Genomic DNA, 19,512 nt, shown 5'->3' with positions numbered 1-19,512 from the left:
ATAAACTATGCAAAGCTTAGGGGGTCACGTCACGGACGATTTTTGCATCAAGAGCTAGGTCGTCTTTGTACATGTATTTCAATTGAAAAGTTCCATGCCTAAAACCGGGGATCACGAACGCCTGAGTGATATATTGGAAAACCTTGCTTTTTAACTGAACTCCCGATTTATTATCCTGTGAATCTTCAAATTTGGTTCTTCTACCGAAATTTTCCATTGCTCTCCATGTTCAGGAGAAACACAGTCCCTGATCCTTTGTGAACCCATGCATGGGGCTAGCAATGATTCAGAAGAGGTCACTTGTTTGATGTGTTTTTTAAATATATAGTTGCATATTGCATCGGCTATGTACTGATGGGTCCAAGGAAGGGGTTAAAGGAAGGCAATATCCCCCAAAATGAATGCTTATTTTAAATTTTGCCATCGCAAGTCATGAGCTACACATATCTTTAATCATTAATGCCGCGTTGAATATAGCGCACGATTTCGGTAAAGGCCTTTTTTTTTCAAAAAGAACTACATGTAATTACTCTTGAACTCCACCAGCGGATGCACTCTTTGGTGCAAGGGATAGATAACTATACAAGAAGGGACGGTGTGAGAGTGTGGATGTTGGATTGGAGGTTTGATTGTCAGAGTAATGGTATAGAGGTTAAGTTTGTAATATAGAGGCTGTCAATTTTCGTGGGTGTATGAAAAGGTTAGCTGGGTGCTTGGTGGATGTGGGTGTCTGCAGTGGACGTGAGCTGAATGACCCGATGCATGGTATATAGATGGACGATGGACGGGGCTTTGTCCACCATGGGTCAGGTAATCAACGCAGCTCTGTGAACATACTCTAGGCTGTCTATTAAACTTCACCACATCCACCCATCCAGCAGCAAAGGACGCGAACATATTGATTTGCAGTAAAAAGTTTTGATTGCCAACGTTTTCGACGGCAACAATGTTTTAGGCCTACTTTATATTTCCCAGGTTCTCTTTGTCTCCATATCGCTTTGGACGAAATTTTTAATTGAATTTATGCCATGAATCATACCCACGCATACAGCGATGAATTCCCATGAATCATTTCATGTAAACACTTCGAACAGCCCACCACATCGCTTAACTCTGCTTGCGTAGGATTTCAGCTTGCCTACCCATAATGGATTTGGCTCATTAGAGACTGTTATTTGCGTTACCACTTGATGTTTGTGGCATGATAAACTCCGGATGACGTGCAAATACCGCCTCTAGAGAAAAACACTAAAGATGGAATCGACTACTGGCTTTACACAATTAACCTATTTAAAAACCTCTGTTACAGTCCAGATGGACTCACGTCAGCCACGTAGAGGCAAATAACACCATTAATCGTCTTTATTTACTTGATGTACAGGGATCTAGTTGATTTGAAACCGTTATCATTGAAACAATGACAGTTTCATCTTTCAGCCTTCATTATCATGTCCATCACTGTGCCATTACCAAGCCACTCGATCTTAATCACCTCCACAGGTAAACTAATAAGGACCTGTGACGCACGCAATGGAACTATCTTGAGAATGGTCATGATAGAAACTGGAGGTATACGAAGGCGCCATGCCGGAGAGTTTGGGACGGCATCTTCATTTTCATTGGGTTTTTGGTATCACTGCGGTTTACAAATCCTGCTTCCAAATGCAAAATGGTTTAAGGACCATGTCTGGAATTTCAAATTGACCTAGTTCTCTACTATCAGACATGCAGTAACAACACGTACCATGAAAGAGTCCTGTTTAAGGTATTTTGTAGCTCGCCTGATCAGATTTTTTTCTTGTGAACAAGCATGGAGCTATACAAGCGACTCGAGGTTTCGGCCATACCCGCGTGATGTTTATTTAGCCACCACTGCCTGGTGCTCCTCTGGCGCACACTCTCCACACATCACACGATGCTATGACCAGCCTAAGGCATCGATGTTGACATGGCGGTTGGGTGTTGATTGCTCCAGCGCTCTGAACATACCGTGGGTTAAAAGGTCGACTTGGAAAAGCCCCCGGTAGCAAGTCGACAAGTTTATCCTTCAGGTTGGTGATCTTGATTTTTGCCGACGATCAGTCGCTAAAATCTTGCAGGTAAGGCCCCCCACCGGGGGGAGGGATAAAAAGCTAGAGCTACATTTTTTTTAGAGTCCGGAGACCAAGCCGTTGGAAAGTTATACGCTGTAACAATTTAAGGTGGATTCCCTTCCTGTGACTGGGATGTATTCCACTCCTCATGCTCTGATGTCTCGTCATATTGTTTTTCCCGGTTGGTGCGGTCTGACTTTTCAAAGTTCATCAGGCTTTTGAATTTTTGTCAGAAGCTCGGGTATTTTAGGAGGAGATCATGCTTAGCCAGGTTCAGTTGCTCAGGTAGGCAGGCATTTTTAAACCTAAACAGAGCTGGTGGCAGAATCCGCTCTCAGCCAACTTTTCCGATATAGCTGTTTTTTTACGAGCCGAGGCCTTGAGCAAATTTTTAAGCAGGTCACAGTCATTTTGACACAAATGTAAAATCGAAGATGCTGTACTCAAGCAGCACCCTCGTTACTGAGATAGGTTAGCAAAAATTAATGTGTTCTTTTCCGCTACGTTGACCAGTGCACGCTGGCTGGCACGAGTGTAGCCTCCACATTCAAATGGCCGTAACGGAAAATATGTCAAATTGAGTCGAAACTCCACATTTGTACTGATAAGCAGTATTTGTACATGCATGCTGTGTTTTAAAAAATGTTGTATGAGACGGCTGGACTCTTTTAGCGCAATCCGCCCCCCCCCCCGGCTGTGAGCCTAGGCCTAATATAACCCGGCTTTTTCAGGATTAGTCCTTGAACGAATCGGCCTGGTCGCGTTGCGATTGTGTTGCGCTTTCGTTGGAAGTCCACCGCTTTGAGTTCGATTACTGCAGAAGGTGGAGCCCAGCACATTGCTTAATTCCAATTTGTTAAAGAAAATATTTTTAATGTCCTCTCTTATTCAAAGGAGTTCCCTTGTTGCCTACAGTAACATTTCCTCCAAAATCCCCTCATTTCAGTTCGCTGAACATCTGGAAATACTCAGAACGTTTCAGTATAGATGGTTAGGTTGTATATGCTCAGTTGCCCCAACAAACGCCTCAAATATGTCGGCTTAAGACGCTTCATTATAATCCCAGGGAATGAGGTTCCTTTTAAATCAAAGGCTTTGAAGTCACCGCTAGCTAGGCTCAATCCTCTTTCAATGAAAACTTTGTTCACTTTCGAAGCTTTATCGCAACGGACATTTACCAGACACGTTAGGCTGGTACAATAAAGGGATTTATAATGCGAAAGTCCTGATCGCCTTAAAAAACCATGTAGGTATCTTGTTGTTAGAGTTTTGAATAAGATCAGAGTGTCCTTCTGCTGGATTTAATCCCTACTTCCTCTCAGCATGATGTTCGTCCAACTGTCTTTATTATCTGGCTTGTAACACATTTGCCTTCCAAACAAACTCAACTCACATCCTGTGATGTCTGCAGAAAACTTCCTACGGCCTTTACTGCACACTCTGTATTCTAATAGGTGAAAGTATATGTTTAACAAATACATGTAATTACTGTGGAGACAATATCGAACCCCTTTGCGATATACTTTGGAGAAACGCTGAGCTTTACTATTTTAAAAAGTTTCATTCTAGTCTTCGGAAAACTCGTCCCTGGTTGACTATCCCGTATCTATTGCTGGCTGCGATGTTTTGTGTGGAATTTCCTTGCGATTTAGGGAAGTGTGAATGAATTGATCGTCAATGCCGCAGCTTCTGTGACTTCTATTACGCCTGAGTGAGTTTGATTCTCTCGAATTCAGTTGTTGGCATTTAATTGGGTACTGCACGTCAAAGGTTCATACATGAACACTCAGCGGCTTGAACTGTGAAGATGCATTTTGCTCGGAAAAAAAACCTAATGCACTCCTGACATTGGAATGACAAGCCCCTTTACAGGGCCTGTTTTACTCACCACCAATTAGGAACTATTGAGGTAAACTGCGTTGTAATTGCTGACTAATTGGCGGTGCACTTTTGTTGTCGTCAATCATGATCTTAGCCACTTGTCATCTCAAGCAAGCCAGGATTTATGGTGAGCTTTCAGAATTCCTCAGAGATTTTCAAACAATGCGGTCCTCCAGCGTCTTTCCACTGACGCGATACTTGACGAATCATAGTGAGATTTTCATTGTGAAAACAACTAGCTTACACACTGTGGTCAGCCCCCTCTCCATTTCATGAGCGTGGGTTCTATTTGTTATATTTCTAAGGCCGAACGGAGTTGGTTATGACTGGGGTTAAACGTAAAATCCATAATTCTTCGGAGTGAACACTTGAAATTAATTGCTTTACCTTTCTCGTGTCCTGACGTTTTGATCACTTCCGCTTCTGGCGCACTATCCTGCAATGGAATGAGAGTTAGAAGGTGAAAAGAACGTACTGCTTCCCAACTCCAAATATTAGTATAAATTCATGTTGTGACTTGAAAGAATACGTAAATTCATCATACTTTCCAACACCGTAAAATGCTCAGCAAAATACTAGGTTTTCCAACACCCATCCAACCCCCCCTCCAAACAAAAAAAACATTTATTTTCTTCCAAATAAAGTAAGGTGATGGGTGCACCCCTCATATTTAGGCCAGAAATATGTCCGCCGATCTCATTAATAAAAGTTATAGACTCAAAATATTCTATATTAGAGGGCCCTGAGAGCCATGGAACTGAGGAATCGAAGAAATATGAGACTGGACCTCTGGGCCGGACTCAGGGCTTCCAATTCCGAGCAATTTGGATGCAATCGGGTTTGAAAGTGGCACTATTTGAGCCATTTTGCCGAGGGAGGGTTTTTCAAAATGGCTTCTTTTCTGGACAGGGACATTTTCTGCATGTTAGGGGTGGTCTGCTTCTAGTGAAATTTTCTCAAAAATTCATTGGTAAACCCCCCGAAAATTGAAAGGAAAATGAAAGAGGACACGTGGAACGTCATTTTTCTGTGCAGCGTGAACACCTGTGGGATTTGTATTTTTAAAATATTTGTGGAGTATGGGGATTTGTCACTGCTGTCTATGGGAATTTATTTTTAGTGGTTCACTCTGATGTTGGACATCAACGTTCAATCTGTAATAGCGCCCTCAATGTAGTTTATGCTGCATATACAGATATAAAGGAAGTCCGAGTTCCTCTCGTATTCTTTACTTTTGAGGGAGGGCCGATCATTCGGGAAGATAAAACAGACGGTAGAAATTATTTCCTGAACACACCTGATGAGACATGTTCATTTATGTGGCTTGAACTGAATAAACCCCATGCTTGGGTTTGTACTTTCTGTATATAAGAAAAGACAGTCTTTGATTTTCTTTTTCGAATAAAGTATTTAAGGGACTTGAGCAAGTTAAATGTACGTTGGCCCCGATCCCCCGTGTTCCTGCTGTTTTATATGAACATGTACCAAGTACCAGTCACAGAACCAACCAGCGCGCTTGAACGTTGCGACATGCTGTAGGGTATAATAATTGTGGGAAAAATATTATTAGGTGGTCCGCGTGGTGCATGGTGCTTGGCAGTTTGACAGTTCACCGCGGTTTTTCAAAGATGCATGCATGCCGATGAGGACATACAGCTTCGTGTTCATAAATAAACCTCATGGCAGTTTGTCTGACCTCAGCAGGAAGGGGTTCTTTTTGTTCCAATCGCCAAACTACCATTCGAGTAGTCCGATTTGAGTTACTCGTCGAGTCGTGAATTGCGAAAAATTTGCACAACCGTAGATTATTTACGGTGTTGAAGGGCTTTAATGAACAGCGCACATGATTACATCATGGATTCGGCGGTGAAATAACTGCTGCGTAGGTGCATTGAATAATATCTCCCTCGTGTCTAAATACACTTGATGAGAACTATTGGGTTTAATCACAAAATCCACACTTTTTCTTAGTTTTGCTGTAGAGCCAAGGATACAGAAAGGGACCAATAGACTGGCACTAGGTCTTTGGCAAGCATGTGTAGTGATTTGTCCCCCGCCGCGAGCAAAATCTTTGGATTATCCTTGGGTGTTTTTTTTTACGTGTTCCATGTAGACAATACTAAAGAAAACATCTCTATGCTGGGAAAGGGAAAAAAATGTGTGACATTCTGCAACGATTTCTGGGGGGAATATCTCATTTGGCATACCGTGTAGAAATTGCACTAAACTGGGCGTTTGGGCCGTTTTCCAATACTCATTTCCAAAACCAATCCCCGATTGTGGGCCTGAAGCGTTTAAAATAAATTGAAGTACTGCAGTGTTTGCCTCTATTGCACGTTTACTTGATGTTTTGTGGCACTATATGACTTACTAGCACGCTTACAACTTCAAAGTCAGGCAGTTAGAAAAAAAGGTTGAAGCCACAAACGGAGCTGAAGTCGTGTATTAGAAAACGGCCTTAGAGAACGTTTAGTTACTATCCGCCCCGAGTTGAAGTGCACCCCCAAGCGCACAGATATTACGCGTATTCAGCGTGCTCTGGTTCAAACGCACTATTGATTTCCATTATAAACGCATGCCTGTGCGGTGAGTACATTGATCTCCATAATGGAGATGAATGTTGAGTAGCAAAAAACACGCCCTCAAAACACGCTCGGAGCGATAAGCACGCAGTTTTACTCCGCGCCGATCGGGGTACATTGAACAAATTCTGACCCCATTGAAAATAGTGTAAAAATCAACAAAGTTTGCTGCCCCATGGCGGGCAACTTAAGTCCCTGAGGCCTCTCAAACAATGTGTTGTTTGGTCCTTCAGATTTCAATTAATTTTCAATTTTTAGTACGTTAACAAATGAAATTTTTAATTATCCGCCAAAACCAAACTCACCCCCCAAAAGTGAATGTTCCGTTTTCTCAGCAGCCATTTTCAAATGACATCCCTCACCTTCTCAGGCTCTTCTAACAAATTTTCAATCACATTTTTTCTGCTTTGCCCCCAGATAGGTGACCATGAATCTACAGAGATAATCCTGGGTTATACTGACACAATCCCACAATTTCTTGGCCTAAACAGACCCTTCTTTCCGAAAGAATCTGTCAGGGACACTTTTTAAGCGCCTCCGCTGTCGGAGAATTTTCCTTGAATTGGGACAGTGGACCACTGATCTCTACCACTGATACTGACAAGAGATCAGTGCACTGCACGCACCGGTTCACCCCCGCCCCATTTATGCGGCCCCATTCCGACACTGCTGTAAATAGCCGAACACTAACGATACTATCCGAATGTGGACAGGACGTCGACATGTTCGGAATATGTCGGCTGTTTCCGGAAACTGGAGGAATTCATTGTGTTTTGGTTACGAATACCCATCACAGTATAAAGACTTATGGTTATACCAGCATAGAGGGATCTCAATACGACGCTTTTATTAGCGTCGATCTGCGCACTTCCGCGTTTGAAAACGAGGCTGTATGTGTCAGTTTCAATTCTAAATACGATCAGACGATTGAAAGTAAGGAGTCAAGACACAAAATACATGAAGGTATGTTAAATTTAGACTTTTCAGGCTGCAAATTTTTGTGGAAGAGTATTTCAGGATGACTCGACACGTAAAATCAAAAGAAAAAATAACAACAATTTACCGCGAACTAACGTACCTGCGATTGTCGTGTATCTTGTGCAGTGGACGTGGTTTAAACTGAAGTGGTGTCACACTTACGAACGGGATACTGTATGTACTGTGTCGACTCCGCGTGCGCGCGCGACGAAGTTCAACACCGAGAGCCTCGGCTTTGATCAAAGATCGTATAGCGCCGCGCGGGGCAGATGCGCGCAGAGGGCGCTAATGTGAAATCCCTCTGGTATCCAGCCAGACTAGGAAATTTTGTCGAGAAACTGGCGTTGAGGGCGGCAGAGCACGGCGTGGTTATGTTTATGTCAACTACACGCACAGTCCCCGTACGTACATGTATACCCGGACCCATATGAGTTCGCAAACTCGCACGACACACACGGATCACGCCCTACGAGTAAACGCTTGCGACACAGAGTCGACAAGGGTGACACCAAATGGGAGCATAATGATTTGTAGGATTTATGGAGAAATAAATTCCATTCTTTTTGGTGCTTTTCAGAAGGGAAATTTCTCTTTGTCTCTTGTTGATCGGCGCAACACGATACTACACAAATTTCTGTAAATACATGATCGAATTGGAGGTTTTCCAGCGGCCTACACAACTTTCCGTATTTTTCCGGAGCAAGCGGAACAGTGTGTGTAGTTGCGTACGTGCACAGGAAACGAACAGAAGGGCGTAGATTCATATTACATGTATGATGAAGGCCTACATGTATACTGTACATTGTACAGTACATGTATGTACAGTACCCGTATTGCAAGTTGTGGTGCGTAACGTTTGAGCTGGAATTGGCTGCTTTGCCTCAGGTTGGTTCTTGATTTAGATGTTAATAGTATATTTCGTATAGCCTTATGATTAGACTTCACAAAGTGCTAAAGAGGTGAAATTTTGAGCAATAATCAGCAAACTTGCAGTAGGTCTAGGCCTACTTAGCTGGAACGTGGAAGGGTGCGAGACCAGGCCGAGGTTGCACAGGTAGCCTACATCCATCGCGCCCAGTATGCGCCTGGGCTATATTACCCAGTCCATAGGCAATAATGACACAAGGAAATCGCTTTTTTGTTTTCTTTCACGATTTCTAAGCATTGTGTCAGACATTTGCATTTTCCACAAAACTAATTTTTTGTTAGGCCGAGCCTATGTCATGTACATGTATGTGTACTCATGTAACATGATGTAGGCCATGTACATGTACTATTTGTAGGCCTGTAGCATTGCCAGCAGGAAAAGAATGAGGAAGGCTTCGTTGGTTTCTCCCAGTGCACCTGTAACCTCACCAGATGAAGCCAAAAAGTCATTGAAAATGCTAACAATATGCTATTACAATGATGCATCAGATTTTGATGTAAACAAAAATGGATAGTGGGCAGCTCTTTCTCATTTTTAAAAGTTCTTAAAATGTGCGTGCAAGTAGAATGTTGGCCCATGGTTGCTTTAATATTATTTTACAGGTATACACCCCTCAACTGATTTTTAGTGCTCTGTTGTTTTTTAAAATGATTGCAGTATTTCTTCACAAAAAAAAGAAATATTGGAAAATAATGAAATTGTAGTAGCTACACGTACCATCCTGAAGTTTCTGCAGTGGGCCCTGATTTTGCTTATGCCAACATTTGGGGCTGCTTAATGTTATAAGCCTATACAATAGTGATTACACACTTTGTGATTTCAAGTCAGTACTTGTTTAACATCCAAAGATCAGTAATTTTATCATTTGTACTATTTTGCAGCAACATATTTGACGCACAAATTGGCCCTGGTCTTTTTAATACATGTTGAATATTCCATGTTGATACAGAGGTTTTTTATTTTCTTTGTCACTACATGTACATATATGGTTACCAGCAAATATCTTATAACGCTGTGAATATGTGTAAAACGTTATCGCACGGGCGCCATTTGTGTTGGAATACGTCTGTGCAGTGCATGCAAAGGCGCAGGTGCTGCGACAGGCAGGCACACATATAGGCCGTTTCCAACTCAACTTCGTCTCCATCTGAGGCTTTATCTTCAAAATCAATCCTTGGTTGTACATGTAGGCCAGAAGCATAATTTTAAGCACCGTAATTTTTGGTTCTTTTGCATCTAACTTGATGTATTGTGGCGCTATCAGACTTACTATTACATTTACAACTTCAAAGTCAGGTAGTAAAAAAGAAACACTTGCCTGAAGCCTGAGACGGAGCTGAAGTTGAGTATTGGAAAACTGTGTAGGCCTGCGTATTAACGTTCACACTCGAATTGTGCCCATGATAATAACACCTTTTTGGCCAAGTTATCCATCTTGCACCGCTGCGTGACGCTATACAATCTTTGGTTACCAGCAACCAGCCACTGAGTACCGTCACTGAGTATGTACAGTGTACATGTACAGTATGGTTACCAGCAGCCAGCCACTGAGTATGTACAGTGTACATGTATGGTTACCAGCAGCCAGCCGCTGAGTACATATAGTGTGTATGTATATACCCAGCAAGAAATGAGACCGAGGGCTACCCCCCAACATGTCCAATCCCTATACACATTCCAGACTATTGTTACTTAACACGTCCCCCCAAGATGTCTGAAAGGAATTCCCCAGATTCCTGCGAGACAATGACCAACACAAAGCAGGGGGTTCTCTCCGTCTCATACCTTGCTGCATATGTACATGTATGGGCATAGCAATAACAATGGATTATCTACTACTTTATGCTGAGAACAAGCAATGATGCACTGGTACACCACAATACATCCATTGAGACTACGATTATTCATATGCAAACATACTGTGGATTCCTATACAATACCTGTATCTGTCCACTGTACATTATCTGCACTGGCAAGGAGTGTTCTACTGACCATGGCTAATTAGACTAGCAACAGCTCCTCATCCATCTTAGTCTCTTACTTACATTAAACTTGTATAAGTCACTCATCCATTTCCATCACTGACAATTATAATGTGTAATTTTTATAAATCACACATTCAGATACATATTGGATATTGATTATTTTGCAGTATCACTATGAGCTACCCTCCACCTGGTGGTTACGCACCCCCTGGTAGCTATGCACCTCCTGGAGCTGGTTACCCACCACCCTCAGGACCGGGTTATCCACCTGCACCAGGAGGTTATCCCCCTGCGACTGGAGCACCGGCTGGCTATCCACCCCCACCAGGACCACCGGGGTCTTACCCACCCCCTCCTGGTGCACCAGGGGCATATCCACAACAAGTAAGCTAATCGGCCTGGTACCATTAAATGACTTTCACTGCAGGTCCCATAAATGTTCAATCTTAAGCAAGTTTTGGGAACTTTAAATTTATTTTATTTCTTATTCCATAAGGCAGCTGGCTACCCACCAGCTGGAGGTGCTCAACATTACCCAAGTAAGTTCATGATAAAACCAGATGTGGTAACTTGATTTATAAATCTCAGAGATTTCTGTATCGTACCATGACTGAAAAAAAAATGACTTTTTTGACATTGGCTGGAGGTAGTTACATTTAAATTCAATTTAGTTGATTCTGATAATATGATTATCACTTGTGGCTTAATGCAGCTGGAGTCCAGCCACCAGCTGGTGCCCCTTATGGTCAACCACCGCCAGCTGCTGCACCTTATGGTCAGCCCCCTGCTGCTGCACCCTATGGACAACCTCCTGCAGGAGCACCTTATGGTCAAGCACCAACTGGAGCCCCCTATGGTCAGCAGCCCCAAGCAGGTGCACCCTATGGCCAACAGTCACAAGCAGGTGTACCCTATGGCCAGCAGCCCCAAGCAGGTGCACCCTATGGCCAGCAGCCTCCGGCAACAGGTGCACCCTACGGCCAGCAGCCTCCAGCAACAGGTGCTCCATATGGAGGACAGGGGGCTTATCCTCAGCAACAGTCGCAACCAGGAGGTGGAGGTAAGTAATGTGCTTATAAATTACAAACTGGCTATTCAGAGGATCAGGGTTCTTTACATGTACTGAAATCCCATCATCTGATTATGAGTACATCTACCTGAAGACAAGACAGTCTGAGATAAGATCAGACATTGGCTTAATAGTGATTTAATTGGCTTTTATGCAGGTGCTAATATACCATCTGCTGCAGCTCTATATGGTCAAGATAACAAACCTAAACCACAGGTAAGTATGAAAGTTGTGCAAGAATCCTTACTTTGGTTTCTGTTCAGGAAAATAAACCTAAAACATAAGACGTGTAGGATGAAAGTATGGAAGCTATGCATAGTGCCAACTTTGTCCTGTGGGAGACTACACCATAGTCTGGCCAAATTTAAAGTGTGCACAGTTTTCATTTTTCACTGAGAAAGCGAACCTTAACCACAGGTCAAGCATGAAAACTATGCACAGTCCTCCCCGATTTTCTCTTGATCTCATATGTATCGCGCTGCAAGTACTTCCAGACGTTTGCTATGAATGAAAAATGCACTGTGATTGGCCCATAATTTTGTGCAAAATGCCATCAACAGTTTTTGACGTACACATTTATACATGTAATTTGTGTTTGGTGATGATGCTGAGACATTTGTTCTATTTTAATGTGCATTCAGACAAATAAATATTTCAATATGCATTAATCTTATCATCTGACACATGAAGTGCTAAATCATAAGATCTTACTCTTGATCCATAAAGGGCATTTCATTCCAGACAGGTAGTTATTCGGCTGATCCCATTAGCTTGGGAATTAACCAATGTCTTATGAAAATCATCTGACATTTTGTTAGGGTCCTCCACCAGTTGCTCAGCCAGTAACAGCTGCAATGAGTAAGATGTCTCTGAAAGAGCAACCATTTGAAACACATGGAACTATTAAACCAGCTCATCCATTTGATGCAGAGAAAGATGCAGAAGTAATGCGCAAAGCTATGAAAGGACTGGGTAAGTATCATCCAGTCATTCTTTGCTGAGTGTTTTGTTGCCATTCCTTGCTGGGTGTTGTGTTGCCATTCCTTGCTGAGTGTTGTGTTGTTATTCCTTGCTGAGTGTTGTGTTGTTATTCCTTGCTGGGTGTTGTGTTGTCATTCCTTGCTGGGTGTTGTGTTGTTATTCCTTGCTGGGTGTTGTGTTGCCATTCCTTGCTGAGTGTTGTGTTTTTATTCCTTACTGGGTGTTGTATTGCCATTCCTTGCTGAGTGTTGTGTTGTTATTCCTTGCTGGGTGTTGTGTTGTTATTCCTTGCTGAGTGTTGTGTTGTTATTCCTTGCTGGGTGTTTTGTTGCCATTCCTTGCTGGGTGTTGTGTTGCCATTCCTTGCTGAGTGTTGTGTTGTTATTCCTTGCTGGGTGTTTTGTTGCCATTCCTTGCTGGGTGTTGTGTTGCCATTCCTTGCTGAGTGTTGTGTTGTTATTCCTTGCTGAGTGTTGTGTTGTTATTCCTTGCTGAGTGTTGTGTTGCCATTCCTTGCTGGGTGTTGTAGGGTGTTATTTTATCACACTAGTGTCAAGTGATCATTGTACCACTGTAAGACCCCTCATTTTGGTTTACTTGTTTGTACTTAGAGCTAACCCAACTTTATTGTGATATTCTTTTCACTTTCCAAATGGTTTGTGTACCAAGAATGCATGTATTTTCTTTCTTTTTCAGGGACTGATGAAAAAGCCATTATAAATGTGATAGCAAACAGAAGTAACAAGCAACGACAAGAGATCAAATTGAAGTACAAGACAATGTATGGCAAGGTACTTAAACGTCCTGGCTGAGATCCAAAGTTCAACTTCATACATGAATATAACGGGTACTGTTTTATTGACCAAAGAGTGGGAAATTGTATATGATTAGCTGTTAATGAAAAGTATAATGAAAATAATTCCACTTTTCAACTGTTACTCAACTGCCGTGTGTTACAATGGTTTTACCATCACCCCTTGAAATTTTACATTTTGTGTTTCAATTAACCTTATTATTTAATATTTGTTTGGCTATATCAAACTATATTTTGGAGCCATTTTCATTTTGATGCTTAAATGAATTTTATGTGAAAAACTGTAGCGTCTAGGCACTGAACCTCAATTTGCCTTGATTTGTTCCTAAAAAACTGCCGGAACGGCAATTTAATGTTGCAAAGTAAATGGCAAATTTGCCAGTAAACATGGTTTTCTCAGAAATGTTCTCAAAGAGCAAACTTGGGATTCACAATTTGTACATGAAAAGATGTAAATTGAACAGTGTCTTTCCTGATTTACATCACAGCAACAGCATTCTCACATGTCTGAAAAAAGGTGGACAAGTTTTATTGTTTAAAAAGACGCACTTTTCAACACTTAACGCAAAAGGATTTTAAATAGTTTCGTACATTGTAGACAAGTATATAGATACACAAATGCCAGTCCAAGTAAAACTTAATCGCAAGAATCTTTAATGCCACATTGTTCTGAAGTGAAGACTCAAGAATACTGAGAATGTCTTAGTGGTTTTCTTGATAGGATTTGATCAAAGATCTGAAGTCGGAGCTGAGCGGTCACTTGGAGGAATGCATCTTAGCTCTCTTCATGCCTTTGGAATACTTTGAAGCTCATCAGCTTCATAAGTCAGTTGGGGTATGCAACATGTTCTTTTCACCATGCTTCTCTAGCTATTTGCAGTTTGTTGCAAAGTTTGTTATGCTCCATATGGTTACACTAAAACTTGTTAAAATAAAGCCTAAAAAGCAGCAAAATGTTTCTTTTTCAACTTCAGTAACATTTCAGCTCATGATCTATACTGTAACATCACTATTACATTGTAACAGTTTGGGCCCCCAGCCAATCGCTCGCTCGGGGATGGCGGCCCATCTGCCACTGAATGGGGAATGGGAGGCAGAGTCACGGCAGGATAAAGTTAAGGAAGGAGATAATAGCCAGAGAAAGACGGACGAGAATAACTATTGGAGCCTTGCTGACACTGCTGCAGGATTTACCCAAGCTTAATTCCAGGGTCAACTTTGCTTAAGTCACCTTACCCCAAGTGTAGCCATACTGCTACCTGTAGCCAAGTCAACAGCCAACTAGCAGCTTGTAGCTATGCACACAGTGGTGCCAAAAAAGTATAGCAAGTCATGCCAAAAAGTAATACAATCTGGCCACTTCCAGCCAACAAACATCTAGAGGACGTATTGTCACATCCAGGGCTCAAGCTCCTAAGGATGTCTGTGAGTTGCTGGTCACCAATAAATAAAGGCTAGGCTATACATATCCTCCTGAGAGTTTTGGTCTTTGTACATGTCACATCTACCGTGCTGGTGCTCGTTGTATTTCACAATGGGACTAGACCCCCTTGTACCGGTACACCAATTTCTCAATAATTCCATGATATCATCACTTGTGCTTTTAATGACAGGGTATAGGAACAGACGAGGAAACATTGATTGAGATTTTGTGCTCTAGAACTAATGAACAAGTCCAAGCTCTAACTGCAGAGTACAAGAAAAGTGAGTATAGTTAATCTTGTACTTATCATTAGAAAAGATTTGGAAAAAGACGTGCTTAGGCATTGTTATGACAAGAAAGAAAACCCCATATAATGTTATCTGTTACTTTGCATTGTATCTTAGATTACCATCGTTCTCTTGAGAAAGATTGTATTGGTGATACAAGTGGTCACTTTCAGCGTCTTCTGGTTTCGATGTGTCAGGTATGTCAAACAGTATTTCTGAATTAAATTAAAAATATAACAGCGTATTCATATGTCATATTCAAAATCTATGGCCTGTGTTTATGGTACTTTTAGAGTAATGTTGATGAAGGTAATAATGTTAGCACAACCAACTCTCTGCATTGACCTTGATAACATTCACAAAATGCCTAATGTTGATTTTTAGGGTAACCGTGATGAAGGCAATACTGTTGACATTGCCAAAGCTAGAGACGAAGCTAACAAACTCTACCAAGCTGGAGAAAAGAAATGGGGAACTGATGAATCCATTTTCAACATGATTCTGGCTGTTCGTAACTTTGCACAACTGCGAGCAACATTTGATGAGTATATCAAGGTGAAATCAGGAAAACTGGAGTAAAGATATCACATCACTGATTATTTAAAATGAATTAGATGAATTGTATATGATTGGACCATGGCTATTTTTCTACAGAGGTATCAAAGTGACTGAATTTTACAAAATCAAAATTTGTGGGCCAAGGCAGAGGTATATATGTAGCACCTGCAATTGCGGGAAATGCATGCCAGTGAGTCTTGTGCCGCAAATTTGTGCTGTCGCTGCACATTATAGTTATGTTTGATTTCACAAGAAGTTGCTTAGATGTTACATTTTAATTATAATAACAGCTTTTATGATGGCTGTTTGTTTTCAATATTACAGTCATCATCAAACAAAGAAGTGCCTCTGCTTGCCATTGTGAAAAAGTTATTGACATTTCCTCATTGCAACAGGACAGAACATCTCACAGTTCTCTCACAACCAAACAAATTTTCATTACCTTCTGAAACAAAGTTGTATATTTTTCATATAAGCCTTGTTAAGTTCAGCAATGATGAGCCTTAACTGAACACTGAGTTTGTCAAATTATTTGTTTTTGCTCTGATTGGCACAACTTATGCAACATAAAATGACTGCAGAAGTTATGCCATAATCAAGAAGCCTTTGGAGACATTTATTCAGTGAAAGTTTTCACTATTTTATTTGTTCCATGCCTTGTTCTTTTTAGATTTCTCAGCGTGACATTATGAGTAGTATTGAACGTGAGATGTCTGGAGATCTTAAGAAAGGAATGATGACTATTGGTTGGTATCAGTCAATTGTTTGTTGTTTGTTCAGTGTAGAAAGAACTTCTGCTCTGTTTTTCCATGAAGAGCTACCTACCTTGCTGGTGTTTTTGTTTTTTTTAGTCCAGTGTGTTAAGAGCCGACCTGCTTACTTTGCTGAGCGTCTTTATCGATCAATGAAAGGAGCAGGCACTGATGAAGACACTCTCATTCGAGTAATTGTAACTCGCTCTGAGGTATGTTACTCATCATTTGTTGTTTCAGAGATTATACTTGATGTGAAAAGTTATAATATCCTTCTAGACTTTCAACTATATCAGATGCACCCACATGCCTCCTACTGCATCATGCATAAGGAACCGTCTTGATACGTGTGTACATGTTTTTTAGTTTTTGTGCAAACAAACCAGTCTTCACCCAGACCCACAAGAAGAAAATTACCCAGGGGTCATGTGATCAAAATGGCTAGTTTCTTCATGGCAGCATCTACTTGGCTTTATGGCCTCCTTGAGAAATGTTTTGTGAAAATATGACCCATGACTGTCTTCCTCTCTGTTACAGATTGATCTTGTTGAGATCAAGAAGGCATTCTTGGAGAAATACCACAAGACTCTGTCCAAGATGGTTGAACATGATACATCTGGTGACTTCAAGAGATTGTTGCTGGCTGTTATTGGTAAAGAATGAAAGTTCACCTGATATCTTAGTATACTCAGTTTGTTGTAGGATGTGCATGTATAACAAAAACTAGGTGTTTGATCCAATATAGAGAATATGCCATATGACATGTAGTGAGGCTTTTGCGCCAAAGTTGTCGTCGCTGCAGTTAAAATGGTAAGTTAAATGTCTTAATTAAGATTTATATCATTAGAGAGCTTGTTATTTTATTTTTTTAACCCTAACAGTCCCAAATCCTCTGATTTCAATATGATTTTACGTACACCCTAGGGGGTAAGGGTTAAAGTGCTTAGAACTATACAATAAAAGAAAACATGTGAAGAGGATTAACTTTGGAAATTTTCAGTTCATATCATTGTTTGTTTTAATTCATTTTGATTTTATTTGTAGTAGACAAACTGAATACAACAAAGAAATTCCAAGTATTTTATTGTGCCATGAGGCACAGAAGTAAAGATACAGTCTGTTTTCATACTTGATCACTTTTTCTTCTGCACTAATCAGATTTACTAAATTTCACGTGTTCACTGCCTGTATAACTCTTAGAAGTTGAAATTCTTTTCATTTTAAGCTCCTATCCTCTGCTTGTACTCACCTCTCTTCAAAGGAAGGAATATGTGTCTTGCTAAATTAGACACTCTTTCAAATGTTAAAAACCCTCAGGTCACCTTCCCAAATGTCACAAAATCAGTCCATTTATTAATTGATGAAGTTAGATTTACATATTTGTCAAATCGCGATGGATAAGGTAACGAGTGAATACAGGTAAAAACCAAATACACATAAAGATGGAGTAGGCTGAGGTGCATAAACTTTATTGGAAAACTTAGTGTTGTAAAACAACCTGCTGGCATGTTAACTGTTTGTTTAGAATTGCTGAATTGAAATTAAATTCCGCCTGTCACGGCAACTGTAATCGCTGATACTTTGTTTACAACAGCTCAATGGAAGTCTTCAGTTTGAAACAACTCTAATTGCATCTAAGAAAAGCCTGGCTTTAGAAGTTCTTCCTCGTATATGAATATTACTAAAGTTATGAGCTGTATGAACTATAGACGATTAAAGATTAAATTATAGTACTATAAGATGAGAAAATGTTGAATTAAAAGTAGCCTTAAATTATGTTTAGTAAATTAATTTCAAAAATATTAATATTCAATGCAGATGTGTAACACAAAATATATTCTCCATAAAACAAGAAGATATTACCCGCAATTTTTGAAACTTATTTGGCGAAATGTAAATGTTCATTGGTGATGTTGGAGGTAGGGAATTTTTTAGATTAGAATGTTAATTTTCTCGAAAATAAATGTTGTTACTTTTCCTGTTAGAAAAGCTGAACATTCACGGTGAGATTGCCCCAACCCTTACAGGTTTTCCAACTTTAAAATACATGTACAAGGAAATATACATTTACATTGAACATTTTAGGTCTCTGAACATGAAATCTATTTCTGTGAACATTTCGTACCGAGATGAGGAGGTTACAATTAAAATGTCATTCCACGGAACGACGAAGTGGTATTGTGTCATCCGCTCAATTTGACCGATCTTGCCTAACGTTTTTTAATTTGCATTTGGGAACCTAATAAAACGTGAAGCTTCTAGTTGATAGGTCATGTTTCCCATTAAATTCCCAATCATATGCTTATAGGTACAGGGTTATTTTTCGGTAGAATGCATATGCTGTGATTAATCAATACCATATAAGCTATTCTCTTTTATATAGACCTTTAATAGGGGGCTTGTCTCCCTTTTATGTTAGTCTTGTGCATAAATAACAGTCCGAAACATAATAAACTGTTTGAGTACATATATATATGTCTACTTTGTGACAAAAGTATTTCAAAATATATACAGTAGTCATGTAGATTATTAATTGTGCAGTGTAGGAGGCATCTTAATGAAGACCGATTTACCGTTTATTCATAGTGGTGCATGTTTAAATTATGCATTTTCACCTCAAAACAAACTTTCATGAAAACACGTCTTAATAAATTTTGAATTTGCGAAGTATACGAATATACAGACTGTCCGTACTATAAAACTTGAAAAAAACTTAGGTGGTGAATGAACGATTGATGTTAAATTCATTTCTTTTAAAAATAAACATTCGATGAATGTTCGAACGTACCAATTTTTTGTTTTTCTTTTGTAGTTGGATTCTTAAAAGTCCTCCGAACATTTAAGATTATAGTCATGAAATTACCGTGGGGATGAATCAAATAAGAATTACATTTCGAAACTGTTGGATTCAAAATAGCAGATTATATCAGCCAGTCTCAGTAATTTGTTCGTAAGCCGTAGACGTCACTTGTTTTATCAGGGTGGTGGATTGAAATTTGTACATGCAGAGTAAATTAGTATGGAATAGCAAGTAATATATACATCATAGTGACAAATAAAAGGTAAATGCTGAGTGGTGTATTACATACTTTTGTCTTGATTGGTTTTCTTGTTTAGTCAATAAAAGGAGAAACTTATGATAAAATAAACACTACAGCTCTTCTTTGTTTCCTGTTTTTAA

At 40.3% G+C, this 19,512-nt stretch overlaps 1 protein-coding gene and 1 long non-coding RNA gene across 3 annotated transcripts in view; one reads left to right on the top strand and one right to left on the bottom strand.

Annotated features, from left to right (window-relative positions):
• Positions 1–135: 135 nt before the first annotated feature.
• Positions 136–19,512, bottom strand: part of LOC147795980 (uncharacterized) — a 45,220-nt gene continuing 25,843 nt past the window's right edge. The window contains exons 2-3 of one of the 2 annotated variants that reach the window (XR_015428368.1): positions 4,362–4,410; positions 136–3,540 (exon numbers count right to left, since the gene is read on the bottom strand). This is a non-coding gene — a long non-coding RNA (uncharacterized LOC147795980). The remainder of the gene's footprint in view (positions 3,541–4,361; positions 4,411–19,512) is intronic. The other variant, XR_015428367.1, reaches the window with a different exon arrangement.
• Positions 8,026–19,417, top strand: anxa7 (annexin A7). The gene is made up of 14 exons (XM_022223827.2): positions 8,026–8,419; positions 10,615–10,831; positions 10,944–10,986; positions 11,160–11,507; positions 11,674–11,732; positions 12,335–12,488; positions 13,194–13,288; positions 14,033–14,146; positions 14,925–15,015; positions 15,139–15,218; positions 15,406–15,576; positions 16,250–16,325; positions 16,431–16,543; positions 16,869–19,417. The coding sequence occupies exons 2-14, from the start codon at positions 10,622–10,624 to the stop codon at positions 16,992–16,994; spliced, it is 1,680 nt and encodes a 559-aa protein (XP_022079519.1). The 5' UTR covers positions 8,026–8,419; positions 10,615–10,621; the 3' UTR covers positions 16,995–19,417.

This window comes from Acanthaster planci, linkage group LG19, assembly GCF_054643075.1.
Source record: "Acanthaster planci isolate LZ-2023a linkage group LG19, COTS_SCS, whole genome shotgun sequence".
In the NCBI taxonomy this organism is placed as follows: Eukaryota; Metazoa; Echinodermata; class Asteroidea; order Valvatida; family Acanthasteridae; genus Acanthaster; species Acanthaster planci.
The sequence above is the reverse complement of the archived record's forward strand: the minus strand, read 5'-3'. Positions and strand labels throughout refer to the sequence as shown.

What these genes read in the sequence shown, in the direction of transcription:
- anxa7 (XM_022223827.2), top strand. Translation starts at nt 10,622, where the DNA reads ATGAGCTACCCTCCACCTGGTGGTTACGCACCCCCTGGTAGCTATGCA. An exon ending in CAGGGGCATATCCACAACAA is followed by an intron (nt 10,832 to 10,943) that starts GTAAGCTAATCG and finishes TTATTCCATAAG; the next exon opens with GCAGCTGGCTACCCACCAGC. An exon ending in CAAAGCTATGAAAGGACTGG is followed by an intron (nt 12,489 to 13,193) that starts GTAAGTATCATC and finishes TTTCTTTTTCAG; the next exon opens with GGACTGATGAAAAAGCCATT.